This window comes from Stylophora pistillata, chromosome 14 (genome assembly GCF_964205215.1).
Source record: "Stylophora pistillata chromosome 14, jaStyPist1.2, whole genome shotgun sequence".
NCBI lineage: Eukaryota > Metazoa > Cnidaria > Anthozoa > Scleractinia > Pocilloporidae > Stylophora > Stylophora pistillata.
The window spans coordinates 19272379-19294878 of NC_142532.1; the positions used below are offsets into that span (position 1 = coordinate 19272379).

Sequence of the window (22500 nt, forward strand, 5' to 3'; positions counted from 1 at the left end):
CCTAATGGAGTACCCCTAAAAGTCACGTATTGGTGAAATAAAATATTTCAGTTTATGAACATGGTGAATCGTTTAGATGTACATATCCTAAAATATATTGAGCTTACCAGCTCTCCGAATGTCACAGTTCGATACAATCCAGTTTTTTGGGAGACAGTTGACTAGGGCTCTCACTCTTACTGGTTCCTCCATTTTGGTTTTACCGCTGTGTAATGAGTCCTTTGACGAGAAGACAAACAACTCCATGTGATGAACAAAACCCACTCTTTCGATTTCTGCACGAGGTAAAATATTTAAGCTTACTGCATTTCCCAGATGAACAACCCCAGTCAGATTTATTTGCCGACCCGTCACTGTTTTATTTGGTTTGTTTACATACTTCAATTTATTGCGCTACAAATAGATGGGTGAGGAGAAGCTCAGTTTAAAGATATGGATTACCTTTTTAAGTCTCAACCTACAAATTTAAGCTTGTATCCTCATCGTTTCGACAATTAAGAAACCCATGAGGCCAATTGTGTTGTTAGATGGAGCGCCACACTTCTTACAGACGCCATACATACACAGGTATTTTGGATGGCGTAAAACCTGTTGCAGAATGAAGGTAATCCGTCCTTTTGGCCTCTTGAAGATCATATGAAAATAGGTGGTAGTCGGCCTATTAACGATAACGTTCATGGATGCTAGCTACATTAAAGCTTTCCGTTGGAAGTGGTCAGCAGTTTAATGTTAATTTCGAGATGGCGGTCAATTCGTGTACTACATCGAACTGCGACAATCGGAGAGCTGACAAGCTCTGAAAATATATCCGGATATGTACATCTAAACGATTCACCATGTTCATAAAGTATTGTATTTGACTAATACATGATTTTTAGGGTTACTCCATCCAGGTACTCCATGGAGTAGGGCTCCGTGTTTTGTCATCTCCCCATGGCAAATAACTTTTCCCAAAATCGAATTTTACACAATTTATGAATCGCAACGTTAAAACACTGAGCAGAAGATTGTATTCACCAAGTTTGAAGGATATGTAGCTTGGCTAAGACGCGCTCGATTAATTTTTCTAATTTTCCATACATTTGTCTGTAAATTTTTGCAGGGTAGAAGTGGCGGCGTGGAAAAAAATTACATACAAAATGTATGAAAAATTAGAAAATTAACTGAGCGTCTTCTATCCAACCTACATTCTTCAAACTTGGTCAATGCAATCTTCTTCTACTTAGTATTTTAATGTTGTGATTCATAAATTGCATGGGAAAGTATGATAACCCTGCAACGAAAACCATGGGGAATACAAGGATATCCTCAGAAGGGAAGAGAGGCATAGAAGGTCTTCTAAGAGAACATGGTCTTGAAAGTAGACTAAATGAGTTCCAGTTCACTTCTGTTACAACGCTTCGTACAGAAGGCATGTTCGGAGTATACAACTGAGATCAGGTGGTTCCATCTGCACTTGAATTTAAATATCTTTCTTCTCGCAGTGCATTGGAATGTGCAATGAAATCTGCTATGGGGCTTGGATTTAAGAGGAAGAGAGAGAGAGACGCGTTATGAACACAGAGATGACTGCCAAATGCCATTGCTCTACACACAGCGGAAAGATGATCGTTCTTTTATTAAGGAAAGTTCGCGGGTAAAGAAGGAGGCGAAGGAAATGCGTGACTTTTACCGTTTGTACGGAAAAGGTGTTAAAGTTAGTGGAGTGAGGCAAATCGACAAGCAGAGGCCAGGCTCTCTTCCTTTGTACTGCGGTTAGCCAAAAGCCAAGGTGACATTGCACGATCAAGAAAGTGCTCCTTTGTTGCAGTGGTTGGATTCTGTGACAAAACAAATGGAAGCAAAAGAGCTGAAAGGGCGAAAGGCAAAGAACCAAGTGTGTTTACTGAGCAATCATCCGAAGCCAGTGAGAAAAGTGTGATGGTGGTTGGTCATCAAGTAACCAAAGACGGCGTGGAGTACCTAGTGAAGGGCACACAAGAGCCTTACAGTGCCGGAATGTGGATCCCAAGAGAAGAATGTCGATCTCGCTCTTGTGGCGGCATACACAAGACGGCAGAGGGCTTCTCGTTACTCAACGTAGTCAACAGAACACTTCAGGCTCAGTTCTTTTACTCGTACAGGTTAGCACAACTAATACCTCATTAAAGGAAATAAACGATGCATGCTATACAACGAAAATACGGCCATTTTAAAGATGTTTTGTTTCTTTGTTAATTAAAATTGAAATGTTTTACTGTAAAGACGCTATTCATGGTTAAAATAATGCTAAACATGCAAAACGTGTAATATTTAAGGTTACACAAATAGTAATAAACGGCTAATCTTAGAATATATGCCGGGAATTCTAAAAATTTCCGGGAAAGTATGGCAAAAATTCGGGAGGATGATCCAAATTTCCTGGACGACTAAATTTAAGACCTAGTATTGCTCAAACAGCGTTTGTTGGAGTTTTCACGGGGGGGTACTCGATATATTCCTGGGTGGGGAGGTGCCGCGCGGCCCCTCATAGACAGACCCTGTTTAAGGCAAATATCGCTGATTAGAGCTTGTAAAAATTTTGCTGTTTATCTTTCAAGAAAAGATATCCTGTTTAAGACAAAAATTGATAAATCGATACCCTGATTAAGACAAAAAATGATAGATTCGATACCCTGTTTAAGACAAAAATCTCGAAAAATATACCCTGGCTGGCCGCACGTCCCCATTAAGCCCCTAAAAGGGAGTACCCCCCGGGAGTTGTCACCCCCCCCCCCCCCGTAACAATGTAAGTAGCCTTACTTTCCGTTATCAGTAAACTCGTGTCCTCTCAGGGAACTATTCATTACTTTATAGTTAGTGGCAAATTCTGCAAAATTCATGTTTTAAGTCTCAGATTAGAAGTCATACTTTCCCGACTTGTATACTCCATCCAGAAGTGATTTATCATCTTAAATGCGTAAATGTTGTCTTCGTGATCCAGGAGATTACAGCGTATCTTAATGTGCGAGTGTGAAATACGATGCCAGACCAGATAACAATCTCTCGAACCGCCAGCAGCACTGGCAAGATCACGGATCTCGAACCACGCGCAACACGTGCATCATCTGACGCGCTTAGAAACGACGAGTGGCCTACTCTCTCTTTGTATGATAAATTAGACATATTCAAGCCTTTTTACAAGGGCTATAATGCCACTCTCTCCGACTCACTGTCTAAAAAACATCCTCAAATGGTTACACCTTGAAGGGACGCGACCTTTTAAAACTACTCAGGTTCCAAACAATTGCAAGATACATGAAAGACTCGCTAAAATATCGCGGCGCTGTGTTATGGAACACTGTTTTCTACCATGAAAAAGAAGTTGGACGTTCGAGTCTCAATAAACTGAAAAAAACGCATACTTAATAGAAACTACTTTAAGGAATTCAATTTTGACATAGCGGTACTTTCCCGGCTTCTACTGCTCGCCGCTTAACATGCCGATTTTGATTTTGCTTGCACATGCACGGGTGTAAGTAGATAGATAGATAGATAGATTGCCTGCTTGCCGTGTTGCCAGCATGGTTGTCTTGATAGTGTAGTGGTCATCACACCTGACTAGTAACAAGAGGGACGTCGGTTCAAATCCCGCTGAGGGCAAATTTTCTTTTCAAACATTTATTCTATTATGTATGATTATTTGGGGTGTACAGGGTCAGGGTTTCCCTCGTATACAGAATATATATTTACAGATATATGTGAATATAATAAGAAAACTAGAAGGACCCTATACTTACCTTACTTAGTTATGCGGTGCCGGCGTTCTATTACTCGCTGCCATTGTATCTCAGTCAAGACGGAACTGGAGTGTGTCCAGAAAAGAGCGCTGGCTATTATTTTCTCGGGGAAAGACTACAGCGATGCTTTAGTCAGCACTAAACTAGCAAGCATTGAACGTTACAATGAAAATACTTGTAAGAAGACCTTTAATTCTATTTTAAATGATAAGAGTAACCGGTTAAAGAAATCTTTTAGCCTCAGCCAATAAGTCGTCTTACCATCTAAGACGATGGAGGCGTTTTGAAACACCAAGGTGGAAAACAAATAGGTTCAGGGACACATTTTTAATGAAATCTTGTATTGAGCATGATATTATGTAAATATAGCTTTATTAATTTTGATAATAGGTTTCATCATTTTACAGTATTCAATTTCACTTTTAGGCTTATTATTATTCTTACATTAGTCATACTATTAGATATTCTGTTACAATTTTTGTAAATACGCAATTCAGCCCCATAGAGGGCCAGCTGCCAGGTATTTATTTGTGAAATAAACCTTAACAAAACTGTTCTCACGAACCGTGCCATAAAGTTCACACACCTTAGTTGGTTTTGGAAGCAGAATGTCGCTGGTTCGATGTCTCTAGATAACTTACTTCGAGAACTTGTTTTCCCATCTCTTTTTTTCTACAAAATGCTATAATCTACAAGGCTTTTTCATGTTACGTGAGGATGACACGTATATCCTAAACTCTCAGTCCCCAGAACATCGGCACACCACGAAATTAAAAATCTGCTTATTTGTTGGTAATCGTCGATTTCTTGTAAATAATACAGACAACATTTCAACAATCGCACAGCGCGATGTAACGTGGTTTACTAATTATGCTTAAACAGGAAGCTCATTTCCCTTTAGGGGTCAATTTGATATTTATTTCTTTATCCGATCCTCAGTGGCAAATTCTACAAAATTTATGTTTAAAGTCTAGGATGAGAAGTCATACCAGAGGGGTACCTCTAGTAAGCACTTTATTCCCCTCCACCCCCCCCCCCCGCCATTTCCCAGTCAGTAATTTTTAGCCCCCTCCCTTCCCGCCATTTCCCGGTCAGTAATTTCTAGCCATGGATATGATATTTCCGTTGCTTGTTATGTATGCTGGGATAATGATCTGCATCTGGACAAATGGTCGCCCAGGTAGGATTGCCAGCCGCAGAGGTAGCTTAATTCATTGTTTAGTAAGTTATAATCAAGCGGAAAAGAGAAACCTCGTAATGCACGTTAATGACTGTATTTTTTACCGTTACTTGACAAACAGCGGATGTTGTCTTCGTGAAACGTTCCTCTCCCTCAAACCGATTACGACTTCCGGATTTCGATGATCAGTAGGGTCAAATTTTAATTTCTCGATTTTTAAACCGGCCGCAGGAAAATTCAATACTGTTTTTGTATAAAAACCTTGGAAATTGTGCTATTTCAACATGGTTGTTTTTCGCATGAAATGACATTGCTTGTGATTTCAAATGAAACTCTCGTTGTGCGCTGGCTCAATTTAAAATCATGCATATTATTTCCGACCAATTCACACTACACTCATTCGATTAAATATTTCTAGAAGTTTCGATGTGAAAGTGGGTGCTGGCGTCAAAGCTTGAAGGAGATACTAATTTGTGTCAAAGTCCAGTCATTTGAGTTTGCATTTAGTTGAATGGTTTGCTTCAACGAGCGATGCATATTGAATCTGATTGCAAGCTTTTCTTTCGCCTCAACGGGCAAATGTAACTCAATGGTCGAATTATTCACCTCAACGGGCAGAGAGTTTGACTCAAAGCTCAAATTTAACGCCTCAACGGGCGAAGAATACTGTGAATAAATTACCTGTGGTACTGAAGTCGCTTTCGACATAAAGCAGGTTGGCTTCAGAACTTCCTCTCTTTTCTCCCGAGACCAGCAAGCTGCAGTTGGCAGTTTACTCCGAATGAAAGCATTTTTGCCTAACACCTCACCGCTGCTGAATACACTGAGAAAAAACAATCTCCATGAAGTAGGACTTGATCGATATCTTGGCTCCTCCTGTTTACGAATCGGCAAAAATTTCTTACATGATAGACCAGCCAAACACAAAGATATATCTTGCCTTCCTCGAGAGTCATCACTAAACCGTTCATGACCTTGATGAATACTTCCACAAGCAATTAAAGACATCTATATTAACAATGCACCTCGTTTAGCATAGCGGGACGGCTGTACACGCTTGAAATCGATTGATATTTCCAGGAGTAATTTACGAGATGTCATCACAAGCACCACGGATATAAAAAACGCAATCGACTGCGCATGTCTCCGATCTTGCATCCGACAAATTTTGGCTTTTTCACGCTAATGTAAAGAATAGGCTGCTGCCTCGCTAGGGCTCGCCAGCAATAATTCATGAAACTTTTTTTAATCACCTGGTGATCCTTGCAATCTTATAATCTCCGAGCGGTGCGATTTGGCCACGAGTCTCTTTTTTTCTCGCTTTAGTAGATAACCAATTGCAAGGAGTCTTCAAGGATTTCAGTTGTCATTTGCAAGGCTTCAAGTTTTCATTAATTATGGCCAGGCTTAACTGGTAAATAAAAACCGGTTTTTTTTCCGCGCAAGCGAAAAAAGACAAAGAGTCAAGGTCACCTTACTTTTTCTCTTTTTGCGTCATTCAAAATGTTGGAAAGTGTACGTTACATTTATTAATCTATTACGTAACCAAACCGCATGTGGGCAGCACGTGTCTTATCGCCCTACATATGGTCCTGTTCCACGTGCTTAGAATGAGACGTGGTGTGTGTTTTCGTGAGAGTTGTGACAGGGAGTTAACTGGAGTGTAATAGCAAAATCGAACCAAGAAAAAAAATCGTGAGTACGCTAGCTTTTGAACGTTTTCGACACAGTGGCGACCCTGCCAGGACAGCGTTGGAAATCATGGAGAAACAGATTGCCGAACTTGAGGGCAAATTGAAGACGTTGAATTTTCGCTTGAAGAAGACAGGAGATGTCTTATAGAAAGACGACCGAACGGCCTTTGAGAGGCACAAAGTTTCCGTTGAAGCCCTAGTGACCACGGTAGTGAAGTTGAAGGATTCCATTGAGGAACAAAAGTTCACGAACGGCGAAGACGACGAAGCGGTACAAGAATGGGCCGACGAAATCGAGCTAGTCATTAACGAAGGAGACGCCTGTATACGCGAACTGGAAGAACGAATTGAGCAAATCGATCGTAATCTGAAACACGCAACCGTGCTCCATGAGCACAAGAGAGAAGTCGAACTAGAGAAAGAGAAAATGGTGCAACAACAAAAAGCTATTAATCGAGCACATGCGGAAGAATTGGAATTTGAGAAGAAGAAGTTGGAGCTCAAACAAGCTCAAACGGAACCGCCGGAAACTATGCACGGGCAAATGGCTAGCAACGTGGTGAGAATGCCCAAGCTCGTGATCACAAAATTTGACGGGACGCCACAAGATTGGCTGCGTTTTTGGGGACAGTTCCAAAGTCAAATTGATGATTCCAGTGCCCCTGAAGTCACAAAGTTCTCTTACTTGAAAGAATTGGTGAATATGAAGGTGCAAAATCTCATCGACGGTCTTCCGTTTACGCCTGAAGGTTACCAAAAAGCTAAAGATCTACTCACAAGAAGATATAGGAAAGCGAGTGAAGTCGTGGGAACTTACGTTAGGAATATTTTGGAACTACCCACCATGCGCGAGAGAAACGTAAAGAAGATAGATGAGTTTTACGAAGTACTACTTTTCAATGTAGAGTCATTGCGAACATTGAAGAGCTTATCCAAATTGGACGCCGCGGTTCGATTTACATTCGACAAACTTGAGGTGATAAAGAACGAACTTGCTATGATAGATGAAAATTGGTGTGAATGGACTTTTGTAGCATTCTTAGAGGCGTTGGAGAAGTGGACGATTAATAATCCCATTTCAGATGAACCGAGACCAAAGAGTTCAAATTTCCGTCGAGATCAGTCCAGAGCTTTTTTTGCCAAACAACAAGAAACCGGAAACCAGTCGAGGGCGAGCCCAGGGGCGTGTCTTTATTGTTGTGGCGAACAACATAAAGCAATTAACTGTGATTACGTCCAAAGCATTGAAGAAAGGAAGAAAATACTTGCCGATAAGCGCTTGTGCTTCAATTGTACCGGAGCCAAACACCGGGTCAGCAATTGTAAGAGCAGAAATACTTGCAAAATTTGCGATGGAAAACACCACACTTCGATATGTGACAGGAAGGAGAGACGAGAACCAGGTATGACTGCAAATTTAATTGGCGATTTCAGTGTTATTCATCCCGTAGTAGTCATAAACATGGGTGGATATAAATTCAGAGCTCTCTTGGACAGTGGCGCTAGCCATTCGTATGTTTCGTCAACTGCGATTGAGTTACTTAAAGCTAAAGTGAAGAGTACGAGTTTGCGTCAAATCGCCATGCTTACAGGCGTTGAAACCAGAACTATGCAAGTATACGAAGTTGTCATGCATTCCGGGACAGGAGATTTCTCACTAAACGTGAATGTCACGAAAATCGAAAAAAGGGAACTGTTGACCTTAGACAACCCAAGGTATTCCGACCTCGTAAAAAATCACCCTCACCTGAGAGGCGTTAAAATGGACGATAGTGATACAAGGGCTCGCTTACCTGTGCACGTGATTATCGGCGCTAATGACTTTGCCAAGATACGGACAAGTGATCGTTTACGGGTCGGACGTAGAGGAGATCCAGTAGCAGAGCGTACACGTTTCGGGTGGACTATAATGTCCCCCAGAACAGATCTAGGCAACGCGTACCTTGCAGTGAGTTCTACGGTGGATCACAACCGACTCTGCGCCCTAGATGTCTTAGGACTAGAGGACAAACTATCTACTCACCAGAGCGACGTCCACGAAGAATTTAAGGAGCAACTGGCCAGGAGTCCAGACGGCCGATACGAAACTGGACTACCCTGGAAAGGGAACTGTCCTGAGTTGCCCAATAATGGTGCGGGCAGTGTGCGCAGAGTGAACTCTCTTCTACGGAAATTAAAGAGAACTGATATGCTAGAGCAGTAGGACGACATTATTCGGGAACAGTTAGAAGAAGGTGTGGTTGAGAAGGCACCAACAAAGGTAACAGGCAAATAATTCTACATGCCCCACCGAGCAGTAATACGCGACAATGCCGAATCAACCAAGCTACGAGTGGTATATGACGCCTCGGCCCGTGCGTATGACGGTGCGCCTTCTTTGAATGAGTGTTTACACACTGGTCCCTCACTACAGAATGAGTTATGGAATGTTATTGTCCGCAACAGATTCCATCCTATTGCAGTTGCCGGAGATATGCGAAAGGCCTTCCTGCAGATACGTGTTAAGGAAGCTGAACGTGACGCATTGAGGTTCCACTGGATTAAAGACAAATCGACCGAAAAACTAGAAGTGCTGAGGTTTACGAGAGTGGTGTTTGGTCTTGTTCCTTCTCCTTTGCTACTCAATGCCGTGATACAACAACACCTGGAAAGTGTGCAGTCCGAGTACCCAGGAAATGTACAAGAAATTAAGAACAGTCTGTATGTAGATGATTTGATTACCGGAGATACTACCATGGAAGGTGCGCAACAGCTCAAACATCATGCAGTAGAGATCTTTAATTGTGCAAGGTTCACCTTGCACAAATGGCACTCAAACGTGCCAGAACTAGTAGGTGACTGCACCGATGACGAGCCTTCGTTTGCTAAACAACAACTTGGTGCATCGTCAGCTCGTGAAGAGTGCAAACTACTGGGACTCAAATGGGACAAAGGGGATAACACTTTACATGTTTCACTCCCATCTCCGCCTGCTACATTGACCAAGCGGGGCATCCTCGCCAACTTAGCGAAGATTTATGACCCGTTAGGACTTGTGTCACCTGCAATGTTAGAGGGGAAACAAATCTATCGGGAAACCAGTGAGATGAAGTTGAGCTGGGATACCCCACTTCCCGAGGGGATTGCGAAAAGGTGGCTAAAATGGGACAAGAATGCACCGGATGATGTGTACTTTCCTCGCAGTCTTGTTCAGTACCAGGAACCGGTCGACAATATTAAACTTCATGCATTTGGTGATGCAAGTATTCACGGTGTGTGTGCTGCTGTGTATGCTGTGGTTACACAGGTGTGTTTTAGGGCGCAGAGTCGGTTGTGATCCACGGTAGAATTCACGGCAAGGTACGCGTTGAGCATGTAAAGATGAAATAAACAATTTTTAAAAATCGAGTTTCCAGATGGGATTTGAACCCACGACCCTCCGTGATCTAGTCGGATGCTCTAACCACTGAGCTACAGGAGACTCTATGGTGTGCAAGGGTCAATTAGTGGGTATTGCGTGATGCGGTTCCAGTCAATACCCACTAATTGACCCTTGCTCACCATAGAGTCTCCTGTAGCTCAGTGGTTAGAGCATCCGACTAGATCACGGAGGGTCGTGGGTTCAAATCCCATCTGGAAACTCGATTTTTAAAAATTGTTTATTTCATCTTTACATGCTCACTTTGGAGGCTGGTTGGCTGCATGTGATGCTTTAATGCATGTGATGCTTTAATGTGACAGCGTGATGCTGTTAGTGAGCTTCTATGCGCTAGCTGATGTTTGGCTGTGTAGCCGCGTGATGCGGTTCCAGTCAATACCCACTAATTGACCCTTGCTCACCATAGAGTCTCCTGTAGCTCAGTGGTTAGAGCATCCGACTAGATCACGGAGGGTCGTGGGTTCAAATCCCATCTGGAAACTCGATTTTTAAAAAAAGGTACGCGTTGCCTAGATCTGTTCTGGGGGACATTATAGTCCACCCGAAACGTGTACGCTCTGCTACTGGATCTCCTCTACGTCCGACCCGTAAACGATCACTTGTCCGTATCTTGGCAAAGTCATTAGCGCCGATAATCACGTGCACAGGTAAGCGAGCCCTTGTATCACTATCGTCCATTTTAACGCCTCTCAGGTGAGGGTGATTTTTTACGAGGTCGGAATACCTTGGGTTGTCTAAGGTCAACAGTTCCCTTTTTTCGATTTTCGTGACATTCACGTTTAGTGAGAAATCTCCTGTCCCGGAATGCATGACAACTTCGTATACTTGCATAGTTCTGGTTTCAACGCCTGTAAGCATGGCGATTTGACGCAAACTCGTACTCTTCACTTTAGCTTTAAGTAACTCAATCGCAGTTGACGAAACATACGAATGGCTAGCGCCACTGTCCAAGAGAGCTCTGAATTTATATCCACCCATGTTTATGACTACTACGGGATGAATAACACTGAAATCGCCAATTAAATTTGCAGTCATACCTGGTTCTCGTCTCTCCTTCCTGTCACATATCGAGGTGTGGTGTTTTCCATCGCAAATTTTGCAAGTATTTCTGCTCTTACAATTGCTGGCCCGGTGTTTGGCTCCGGTACAATTGAAGCACAAGCGCTTATCGGCAAGTATTTTCTTCCTTTCTTCAATGCTTTGGACGTAATCACAGTTAATTGCTTTATGTTGTTCGCCACAACAATAAAGACACGCCCCTGGGCTCGCCCTCGACTGGTTTCCGGTTTCTTGTTGTTTGGCAAGAAAAGTTCTGGACTGATCTCGACCGAAATTTGAACTCTTTGGTCTCGGTTCATCTGAAATGGGATTATTAATCGTCCACTTCTCCAACGCCTCTAAGAATGCTACAAAAGTCCATTCACACCAATTTTCATCTATCATAGCAAGTTCGTTCTTTATCACCTCAAGTTTGTCGAATGTAAATCGAACCGCGGCGTCCAATTTGGATAAGCTCTTCAATGCTCGTAATGACTCTACATTGAACAGTAGTACTTCGTAAAATTCATGTATCTTCTTTACGTTTCTCTCGCGCATGGTGGGTAGTTCCAAAATATTCCTAACGTAAGTTCCCACGACTTCACTCGCTTTCCTATATCTTCTTGTGAGTAGATCTTTAGCTTTTTGGTAACCTTCAGGCGTAAACGGAAGACCGTCGATGAGATTTCGCACCTTCATATTCACCAATTCTTTCAAGTAAGAGAACTTTGTGACTTCAGGGGCACTGGAATCATCGATTTGACTTTGGAACTGTCCCCAAAAACGCAGCCAATCTTGTGGCGTCCCGTCAAATTTTGTGATCACGAGCTTGGGCATTCTCACCACGTTGCTAGCCATTTGCCCGTGCATAGTTTCCGGCAACTCCGTTTGAGCTTGTTTGAGCTCCAACTTCTTCTTCTAAAATTCCAATTCTTCCGCATGTGCTCGATTAATAGCTTCTTGTTGTTGCACCATTTTCTCTTTCTCTAGTTCGACTTCTCTCTTGTGCTCATGGAGCACGGTTGCGTGTTTCAGATTACGATCGATTTGCTCAATTCGTTCTTCCAGTTCGCGTATACAGGCGTCTCCTTCGTAAATGACTAGCTCGATTTCGTCGGCCCATTCTTGTACCGCTTCCTCGTCTTCGTCGTTCGTGAACTTTTGTTCCTCAATGGAATCCTTCAACTTCACTACCGTGGTCACTAGGGCTTCAACGGAAACTTTGTGCCTCTCAAAGGCCGTTCGGTCGTCTTTCTATAAGACATCTCCTGTCTTCTTCAAGCGAAAATTCAACGTCTTCAATTTGCCCTCAAGTTCGGCAATCTGTTTCTCCATGATTTCCAACGCTGTCCTGGCAGGGTCGCCACTGTGTCGAAAACGTGCAAAAGCTAGCATACTCACGATTTATTTTCTTGGTTCGATTTTGCTATTACACTCCAGTTAACTCCCTCTCACAACTCTCACGAAAACACACACCACGTCTCATTATAAGCACGTGGAACAGGACCATATGTAGGGCGATAAGACACGTGCTGCCTATATGCGGTTTGGTTACGTAATAGATTAATAAATGTAACGTACATTTTGAATGACGCAAAAAGAGAACAAAAAGGTGACCTTGACTCTTTGTCTTTTTTCGCTTTCGCGGAAAAAAACCGGTTTTTATTTACCAGTTAAGCCTGGCCATAATTAATGAAAACTTGAAGCCTTGCAAATGACAACTGAAATCCTTGAAGACTCCTTGCAATTGGTTATCTACTAAAGCGAGAAAAAAAGAGACTCGTGGCCAAATCGCACCGCTCGGAGATTATAAGATTGCAAGGATCACCAGGTGATTAAATAAAGTTTCATGAATTATTGCTGGCGAGCCCTAGCGAGGCAGCAGCCTATTCTTTACATTAGCGTGAAAAAACCAAAATTTGTCGGATGCAAGATCGGAGACATGCGCAGCAGATTGCGTTTTTTATATCCGTGGTGCTTGTGATGACATCACGTAAAGTACTCCTGGAAATATCGATTGATTTCAAGCGTGTACAGCCGTCCCGCTATGCTAAACGAGGTGCATTGTTAATATAGATGTCTTTAATTGCTTGTGGAAGTATTCATCAAGGTCATGAACGGTTTAGTGATGACTCTCGAGGAAGGCAAGATATATCTTTGTGTTTGGCTGGTCTATGATGTAAGTAATTTTTGCCGATTCGTAAACAGGAGGTGCCAAGATATCGATCAAGTCCAACTTCATGGAGATTGTTTTTTCTCAGTGTATTCAGCAGCGGTGAAGTGTTAGGCAAAAATGCTTTTATTCGGAGTAAACTGCCAACTGCAGCTTGCTGGTCTCGGGAGAACAGAGAGGAAGTTCTGAAGCCAACCTGCTTTATGTCGAAAGCGACTTCAGTACCACAGGCAAATTATTCACAGTATTCTGCGTCCGTTGAGGCGTTAAATTTGATCTTTGAGTCAAACTCTCTGCCCGTTGAGGTGAATAATTCGACCATTGAGTTACATTTGCCCGTTGAGGTGAAAGAAAAGCTTGCAATCATAGATTCAATATGGATCGCTCGTTGAAGCAAACCATTCAACAAAATGCAAACTCAAATAACTGGGCTTTGACACAAATTAGTATCTCCTTCGAGCTCTGACGCCAGCACCCGTTTTCACATCGAAACTTCTAGAAATAATTAATCGAATGAGTGTATTGTGAATTGGTCGGAAATAATATGCATGATTTTGAATTGAGCCAGCGCACAACGAGAGTTTCATTTGAAATCACAAGCAATGTCATTTCATGCGAAAAACAACCATGTTGAAATAGCACAATTTCCAAGGTTTTTGTACAATAACAGTATTTAATTTTCCTGCGGCCGGTTTAAAAATCGAGAAATTAAAATTTGACCCTACTGATCATCGAAATCCGGAAGTCGTAATCGGTTTGAGGGAGAGGAACGTTTCACGAAGACAACATCCGCTGTTTGTCAAGTAACGGTAAAAAATACAATCATTAACGTGCATTACATGGTTTCTCTTTTCCGCTTGATTATAACTTAGTAAACAATGAATTAAGCTACCTCTGCGGCTGGCATCCTACCTGGGCGACCATTTGTCCAGATGCAGATCATTATCCCAGCATACATAACAAGCAACGGAAATATCATATCCATGGCTAGAAATTACTGACCGGGAAATGGCGGGAGGGGGGAGGGGGCTAAAAATTACTGACTGGGAAATGGCGGGGGGGGTGGAGGGGAATAAAGTGCTTACTAGACGTACCCCTCTGGTATGACTTCTCATCCTAGACTTTAAACATAAATTTTGTAGAATTTGCCACTGAGGATCGGATAAAGAAATAAATATCAAATTGTCCCCTGATGGGAAATGAGCATCCTGTTTAAGCATAATTAGTAAACCACGTTACATCATGCCGTGCGGTTGTTGAAATGTTGTCTCTATTATTTACAAGAAATCGACGATTACCAACAAATGAGCAGATTTTTAATTTTGTAGTGTGCCGATGTTCTGGGCACTGAGAGTTTTGGATATACGTGTCATCCTCACGTAATATCAAAAAGCCTTGTAGATTATAGCATTTTGTAGAAAAAAAGAGATGGGAGAACAAGTTCTCGAAGAAAGTTATCTAGAGACATCGAACCAGCGACATTCTGCTTCCAAACCAGCTTAGGTGTGTGAACTTTTTGGCACGGTTCGTGAGAACAGTTTTGTTAAGGTTTATTTCACAAATAAATCCATGGCAGCTAGCCCTCTAAGGGGCTGAATTGCGTATTTACAAAAATTGTAACAAAATATCTAATAGTATGACTAATGTAAGAATAATAATAAGCCTAAAAGTGAAATTAAATACTTTAAAATGATTAAACCTATTATTAAAATTAATAAAGCTATATTTACATAATATCATGCTCAATACCAGATTTCCTTAAAATCGTGTCCCTGAACCTATTTGTTTTCCACCTTGGTGTTTCAAAACGCCTCCATCGTCTTAGATGGTAAGACGACTTATTGGCTGAGGCTAAAAGATTTCTTTAACCGGTTACTCTTATCATTTAAAATAGAATTAAAGGTCTTCTTACAAGTATTTTCATTGTAACGTTCAATGCTTGCTAGTTTAGTGCTGACTAAAGCATCGCTCGGTAGTCTTTCCCCGGGAAAATAATAGCCAGCGCTCTTTTCTGGACACACTCCAGTTCCGTCTTGACTGAGAGAGAATGGCAGCGAGTAATAGAACGCCGGTACCGCATAACTAAGTACAGATCGAATGGAAGTGCAATATTCTGAGTCACCTTTTTAATAACTAGACAATTAATTGATTGCATTCATAATTGTAATTATACATTATATTATAGGGTCCTTCTAGTTTTCTTATTATATTCACATATATCTGTATATATATATTCTGTATACGAGGGAAACCCTGACCATGTACACCCCAAATAATCATACATAAATAGAATAAATGTTTGAAAGGAAAATTTGCCCTCAGCGGGATTTGAACCCACGTCCCTCTTGTTACTAGTTAGGTGTGATGACCACTACACTATCAGGACAACCATGCTGGCAACACGGCAAGCAGGCAATCTATCTATCTACTTACAGCCATGCATATGCAAGCAAAATCAAAATCGGCATGTTAAGCGGCGAGCAGTAGAAGCCGGGAGAGTACCGTTATGTGGAAATTGAATTCCTTAAAGTAGTTTCTGTTAAGTATGCGTTTTTTTCAGTTTATTGAGACTCGAACGTCCAACTTCTTTTTCATGGTAGAAAACAGTGTTCCATAACACAGCGCCGCGATATTTTAGCGAGTCTTTCATGTATCTTGCAATTGTTTGGAACCTGAGTACTTTTAAAAGATCGCGTCCCTTCAAGTTGTAACCATTTGAGGATGTTTTTTAGACAGTGAGTCGGAGAGAGTGGCATTATAGCCCTTGTAAAAAGGCTTGAATATGTCTAATTTATCATACAAAAAGAGAGTAGGCCACTCGTCGTTTCTAAGCGCGTCAGATGATGCACGTGTTGCGCGTGGTTCGAGATCCGTGATCTTGCCAGTGCTGCTAGCGGTTCGAGAGATTGTTATCTGGTCTGGCATCATATTTCACACTCGCACATTAAGATACGCTGTAATCTCCTGGATCACGAAGACAACATTTACGCATTTAAGATGATAAATCACTTCTTGATGGAGTATACAAGTCGGGAAAGTATGACTTCTAATCTGAGACTTAAAACATGAATTTTGTAGAATTTGCCACTAACTATAAAGTAATGAATAGTTCCCTGAGAGGACACGAGCTTACTGATAATGGATAGTAAGAGTACTTACATTGTTACGGGGGGGGGGTGACCACTCCCGGGGGGTACTCCCTTATAGGGGCTTAATGGGGACGTGCGGCAAGCCAGGGTATATTTTTCGAGATTTTTGTCTTAAACAGGGTATCGAATCTATCATTTTTTGTCTTAATCAGGGTATCGATTTATCAATTTTTGTCTTAAACAGGATATCTTTTCTTGAAAGATAAACAGCAAAATTTTTACAAGCTCTAATCAGCGATATTTGCCTTAAACAGGGTCAGTCTATGAGGGGCCGCGCCGCACCTCCCCACCCAGGAATATATCGAGTACCCCCCCCCCCCGGTGACAACTCCAACAAACGCTGTTTGAGCAATACTAGGTCTTAAATTTTAGTCGTCCAGGAAATTTGGATCATCCTCCCGAATTTTTGCCATACTTTCCCGGAAATTTTTAGAATTCCCGGCATATATTCTAAGATTAGCCGTTTATTACTATTGGTGTAACCTTAAATATTACACGTTTTGCATGTTTAACATTATTTTAACCATGAATAGCGTCTTTACAGTAAAACATTTCAATTTTAATTAACAAAGAAACAAAACATCTTTAAAATTGCCGTATTTTCGTTGCATAGCATGCATCGTTTATTTCCTTTAATGAGGTATTAGTTGTGCTAACCTGTACGAGTAAAAGAACTGAGCCTGAAGTGTTCTGTTGACTACGTTGAGTAACGAGAAGCCCTCTGCCGTCTTGTGTATGCCGCCACAAGAGCGAGATCGACATTCTCTCTTGGGATCCACATTCCGGCACTGTCAGGCTCTTGTGTGCCCTTCACTAGGTACTCAACTACGTCTTTGGTTACTCGATGACCAAACACCAGCACACTTTTCTCACTGGCTTCGGATGATTGCTCAGTAGACACACCTGTTTCTTTGCCTTTCGCCCTTTCAGCTCTTTTGCCTTCATTTTGTTTTGTCACAGAATCCAACCACTGCAACAAGGAGCACTTTCTTGATCGTGCAATGTCACCGTGGCTTTTGGCTAACGGCAGCACAAAGGAAGAGAGCCTGGCCTCTGCTTGTCGATTTGTCTCACTCCACTAACTTTAACACCTTTTCCGTACACACGGCAAAAGTCACGCATTTCCGACGCCTGTTTCTTTACCCGCGAACTTTCGTTAATAAAAGAACGATCATTTTTCCGGTTTGTGTAGAGCAACGGAATTTGGCAGTCATCTCTGTGTTCATAACGCGTCTCTCTCTCTTCCTCTTAAATCCAAGCCCCATAGCGGATTTCATTGCACATTCCAATGCACTGCGAGAAGAAAGATATTTAAATTCAAGTGCAGATGGAACCACCTGATCTCGGTTGTATCCTCCCAACATGCCTTCTGTACGAAGCGTTGTAACAGAAGTGAACTGGAACTCATATCGTCTACTTTCAAGACCATGTTCTCTTAGAAGACCTTCTATGCTTCTCTTCCCTTCTGAGGATATCCTTGCATTCTCGATGGTTTTCGTTGCAGGGTTACCATACTTTGCCATGCAATTTATGAATCGCAACGTTAAAATACAAAGTAGAAGATTGCATTCACCAAGTTTGAAGAAAGTAGGTTGGATAGAAGACGCTCAGTTAATTTTTCTAATTTTTCATAGATTTTGTATGTATTTTTTTTCCGCGCCGCCCCTTCTACCCTGCGAAAATTTACAGACAAATGTATGAAAAATTAGAAAAATTAATTGAGCGCGTCTTAGCCAAGCTACATATCTTTCAAACTTGGTGAATACAATCTTCTGCTCAGTGTTTTAACGTTGCGATTCATAAATTGCGTAAAATTCGATTTTGGGAAAAGTTATTTGCCATGGGGAGATGACAAAACGCGGAGCACTACTCCATGGAGTACCTGGATGGAGTAGCCCTAAAAATCATGTATTAGTCAAATAAAATACTTTATGAACATGGTGAATCGTTTAGATGTACATATCCTGATATATTTTCAGAGCTTGTCAGCTCTCCAATTGTCGTAGTTCGATGTAGTACACGAATTGACCGCCATCTTGAAATTAACATTAAACTTCTGACCACTTCCAACGGAAAGCTTTAATGTAGCTAGCATCCATGAACGTTATCGTTAATAGGCCGACTACCACCTATTTTCATATGATCTTCAAGAGGCCAAAAGGACGGACAACCTTCATTCTGCAACAGGTTTTACAAGCTTACATTTGTAGGTTGAGACTTAAAAAGGTAATCCATATCTTTAAACTGAGCTTCTCACCCATCTATTTGTAGCGCAAATAAATCTGACTGGGGTTGTTGATCCGGGAAACGCTGATGTTCAGGGTGTAGGATATTTGTGTCAACGCTACGTATATAGGAAGTATTTTTCTGAGAAAGGTTGTAGTTGTCATAGGCGTAAATGCCAATCACAAGCTTGCTATTTTTATATCCTGAAGGATATTAGAAGCACACTGAAAAGGACAAACAGAAAACACGTGTAGTCTACAGTAGACATTAACTCAACTGTATTCTTCAGGCATAGCATCATCTTACATCACGTGACCTACAAATACTACAGCTATCAGGCGCAATTTTAGGCCTATTAAAGGAAATCGCACCATATCGCGTATTTGAAGCCTGACTGGCATTTGGTAGAAAAAAAAAAACTGGAAAAACAACTTTTCGAAGTAAAAAAAAAGAAAAAGATCGAGGTATGTCACTTCGAGGTATCAAACCAGCGACATTCAGCTTTCGAATCAACTGAGGTTTGCGACTTTATGGCACGGTTTTTTGAGGTCTTACACCCGTGCACATATAGTTTTACTGACTATCAGCCAATAAGTTAAAAAACTGCACAGGCAGCCTGATAATGTTGTTCCAAGAATATTTTCAAAATTTTCGAGAACTCCTTTGTGAACTATTAAGACTTACCGGGATAACATACCATAAATAATCACTACCCAGAGAAGTGCCCATTTTCCCCCTAAGACAGTGGGACAAAGGAAATACCAAAATCCCGATGTAGGGAGGAATCGAAACTTGCTTTTTACTTAACTGTGGGCCTGCAGACCGCGAAGCCATTAATATTATAATAATTTTTTTGCAAAAAAAAAAAAAAAGAAAAAAAGGAAAACTAAAACTACTAAAAATACAACGTTCAAAATTTCGTTCCGGGTAAAAAGAAGATGTTTCTTTTGTCCTCGACGTCCAACCACACTGATCGAGCGAGGCTCTTGCCGTGAATATGCAAATACGTTCATGTTGCGCAATCGGTAAAGTATAAGGATTTGCATGAGAATGAACAGTGCTGCTTTCAACCTTAAAAAAGATGTAAACTAGTTTTGAACAAGGAAAAATTTACCCCGCTCAAGAGGATGTTCTTTCGCATTGTGTGGAATTCTTGTGCTCATTTAGGGCCATTTAGCTCGGTTTTAGTTCATCCACTTTGGGATTTAACTGAAGTAAATGTTCAAGCGGGGCATTTTGGTTGAAAACGCGTCCCATCGATTGTCTTCCAATCGCAGTCGGAAATGCGACAGATTGCTCCTTGTGCTGACATTACATACCGTTGTATGGTGAATGTCGCCGCAATAAAGTGAATTGTTTCTAGTTGGACGTCAAAAAACAAAAAAAACATTTTGCTATTAACATAATCTTCTTTACAACCGAAAACGAAATTTCGAACCGTGTTAAAGATTGATAAAATTTTACTCATAGAAAGATGTCCTTCGTCTTGTCACGAGTGTGGGACAGAGAGAAAAATTCTAAGTCTTCTTGAGAAATCGAACCTCAGACAGGATTCCGCCAAAACATTAATGGTTCCACAGGTACCGCAGGTTACAAGGTTCCACAGCGATTTGGTAGTCAACGCAAAATCTACCAAATCGCTCAAATTCGCCATTTAGAACGCAGAAACGACAATACACAGCAAGTGAGGTAGGTTTACATTTATTTTAAGCCTTAACATAGACATTCCTTGATATAAGTTTACGATATTACGACTCTTCAATATTCTCCCATACATTTCTTTATATTTCGAACAAACGACCAGACACGCCGCTTGTGTGGGCCCCCTGTGGTTTTAGTGAGTATTGTTAGCTTAAAACTACGTAAATACATCAAGGCCAGTTTAACCATCCAAAGCAACATATAGTTAACGCTTTTTGCAAGTATCTAGCCGCATATAAGGGTTAATTGAGTCTCGAAGAAGTCTTTGAAGTGTGAATTCCATGAGAGGAAGTTAAATGTTATGTCTGAAACTGCCAACATTCAAGTGACGAAGATCATATGCTACAGAAATTATCCGGCAAAGCAATCGCTTCTTCGTAGCTTGGTGGCCGTGATTCAGGAAAGTTTTCTCTGTTTGCAGATGAAAAAGCTTCACTGTCATTTTGAATAGCAGTAAAGTAATCAGGCAAATCTATCCACATGGGACGGTCAGGCAAAACAAATGCGGAGGCGTTTTCCAGATCTTGTGCCAGAATCGTAGAGGGGATTTCAACTTCTTCAAGAAATGAACCGTCGGCGCTGTTTATTCGCCGATCCCGGAATGTTAGCACCACAATAATACATCCTCCAGAAGTGATCAACGAGGCGGCAATACCCGTGAAAATCCACACCAATTTTGGATCTTCAGAAACGAAGGAAGGAAAGCTTGGGCACTCCTTGTGGAGAACGACGAAAGCGATTAAAACCGCACACAGAGCAATTCCACCGATACAAAGAAACGCCGATATGGTAACACCAGCTAAGCAGGTTCGGCGTCCAATACGCCTCGTTGCTTGTGAACCTTTTTGCTCTTCGGTATTTACCATCTTCTTCACAGTGACTTTTAATTGATGGTTAATGGGCAATACGAAACTTTTTTATGCTGGGGCGAATCAATGTGATGCTTCCTTCCACTTTCGAAGAAACAGAAGGCCTGTATCCGCCTTTTCTAATGATTGGAAAATGTTTATTCTTTTTTCTCAGAAAATATACCTGTTCCTTTATGAATTTTAATTTTAAAATGAGTTTGAGTTTCGAGTGTGTAGGGGGCCCACACAAGCGGCGTGTATGGTGGCCTAGCAGTGCCATAGCGAAATTCCCCATAGGCGTGTCTGGTCGTTTGTTCGAAATATAAAGAAATGTATGGGAGAATATTGAAGAGTCGTAATATCGTAAACTTATATCAAGGAATGTCTATGTTAAGGCTTAAAATAAATGTAAACCTACCTCACTTGCTGTGTATTGTCGTTTCTGTGTTCTAAATGGCGAATTTGAGCGATTTGGTAGATTTTGCGTAGACTACCAAATCGCTGTGGAACCTTGGAACCTGCGGGACGTGTGGAACCATTAATGTTTTGGCGGAATCCTGTCTGAGGTTCGATTTCTCAAGAAGACTTAGAATTTTTTTCCCTGTCCCACACTCGTGACAAGACGAAGAACATCTTTCTATTAGTAAAATTTTATCAAACTTTAACACGGTTCGAAATTTCGTTTTCGGTTGTAAAGAAGATTATGTTAATAGCAAAATGTTTTTTTTGTTTTTTGACGTCCAACTAGAAACAATTCACTTTATTGCGGCGACATTCACCATACAAGGGTATGTAATGTCAGCACAAGGAGCAATCTGTCGCATTTCCGACTGCGATTGGAAGACAATCGATGGGACGCGATTTCAACCAAAATGCCCCGCTTGAACATTTACTTCAGTTAAATCCCAAAGCGGATGAGCTAAAACCGAGCTAAATGGCCCTAAATCAGCACAAGAATCCCACACAATGCAAAAGAACATCCTCTTGAGCGGGGTAAATTTTTCCTTGTTCAAAACTAGTTTACATCTTTTAAGGTTGAAAGCAGGACTGTTCATTCTCATGCAAATCCTTATACTTTACCGATTACACAACATGAACGTATTTGCATATTCACGGCCTAGCTGTGTGAGCAAGAACCCCGCTCGATCAGTGTGGTTGGACGTCAAGGACAAAAAAAAAACATCTTCTTTTTACCCGGAACGAAATTTTGAACGTTGTATTTTTAGTAGTTTTAGTTTTCCTTTTTTTTTTTTTTTTTTTTTTTTTCCAAAAAAAGTTATTATAATAATAATGGCTTCGCGGTCTGGAGGCCCAC

General features: G+C 41.3%; 2 protein-coding genes and 1 long non-coding RNA gene across 3 annotated transcripts in view; all 3 read left to right on the forward strand.

Moving 5' to 3' along the window:
- The window catches only part of LOC148716985 (uncharacterized), a 3573-nt gene extending 1237 nt beyond the window's left edge, over positions 1–2336 (forward strand). The window contains exon 2 of the long non-coding RNA XR_015995508.1: positions 1485–2336. This is a non-coding gene — a long non-coding RNA (uncharacterized LOC148716985). The remainder of the gene's footprint in view (positions 1–1484) is intronic.
- Positions 2337–6441: 4105 nt separating this feature from the next.
- Positions 6442–8835, forward strand: LOC148716986 (uncharacterized). Its single transcript, XM_088744658.1, has 2 exons — positions 6442–6453; positions 6781–8835. The coding sequence occupies exons 1-2, from the start codon at positions 6442–6444 to the stop codon at positions 8833–8835; spliced, it is 2067 nt and encodes a 688-aa protein (XP_088600784.1).
- Positions 8836–8913: 78 nt separating this feature from the next.
- On the forward strand, positions 8914–9948 carry LOC111319209 (uncharacterized). The gene has a single exon (XM_022922023.2). The coding sequence runs from the start codon at positions 8914–8916 to the stop codon at positions 9946–9948; it is 1035 nt and encodes a 344-aa protein (XP_022777758.1).
- Positions 9949–22500: the final 12552 nt, after the last annotated feature.

Excerpts from the sequence above, each read along its gene's own strand:
- LOC111319209 (XM_022922023.2), top strand. The coding sequence starts at position 8,914 with ATGCCCCACCGAGCAGTAATACGCGACAATGCCGAATCAACCAAGCTA.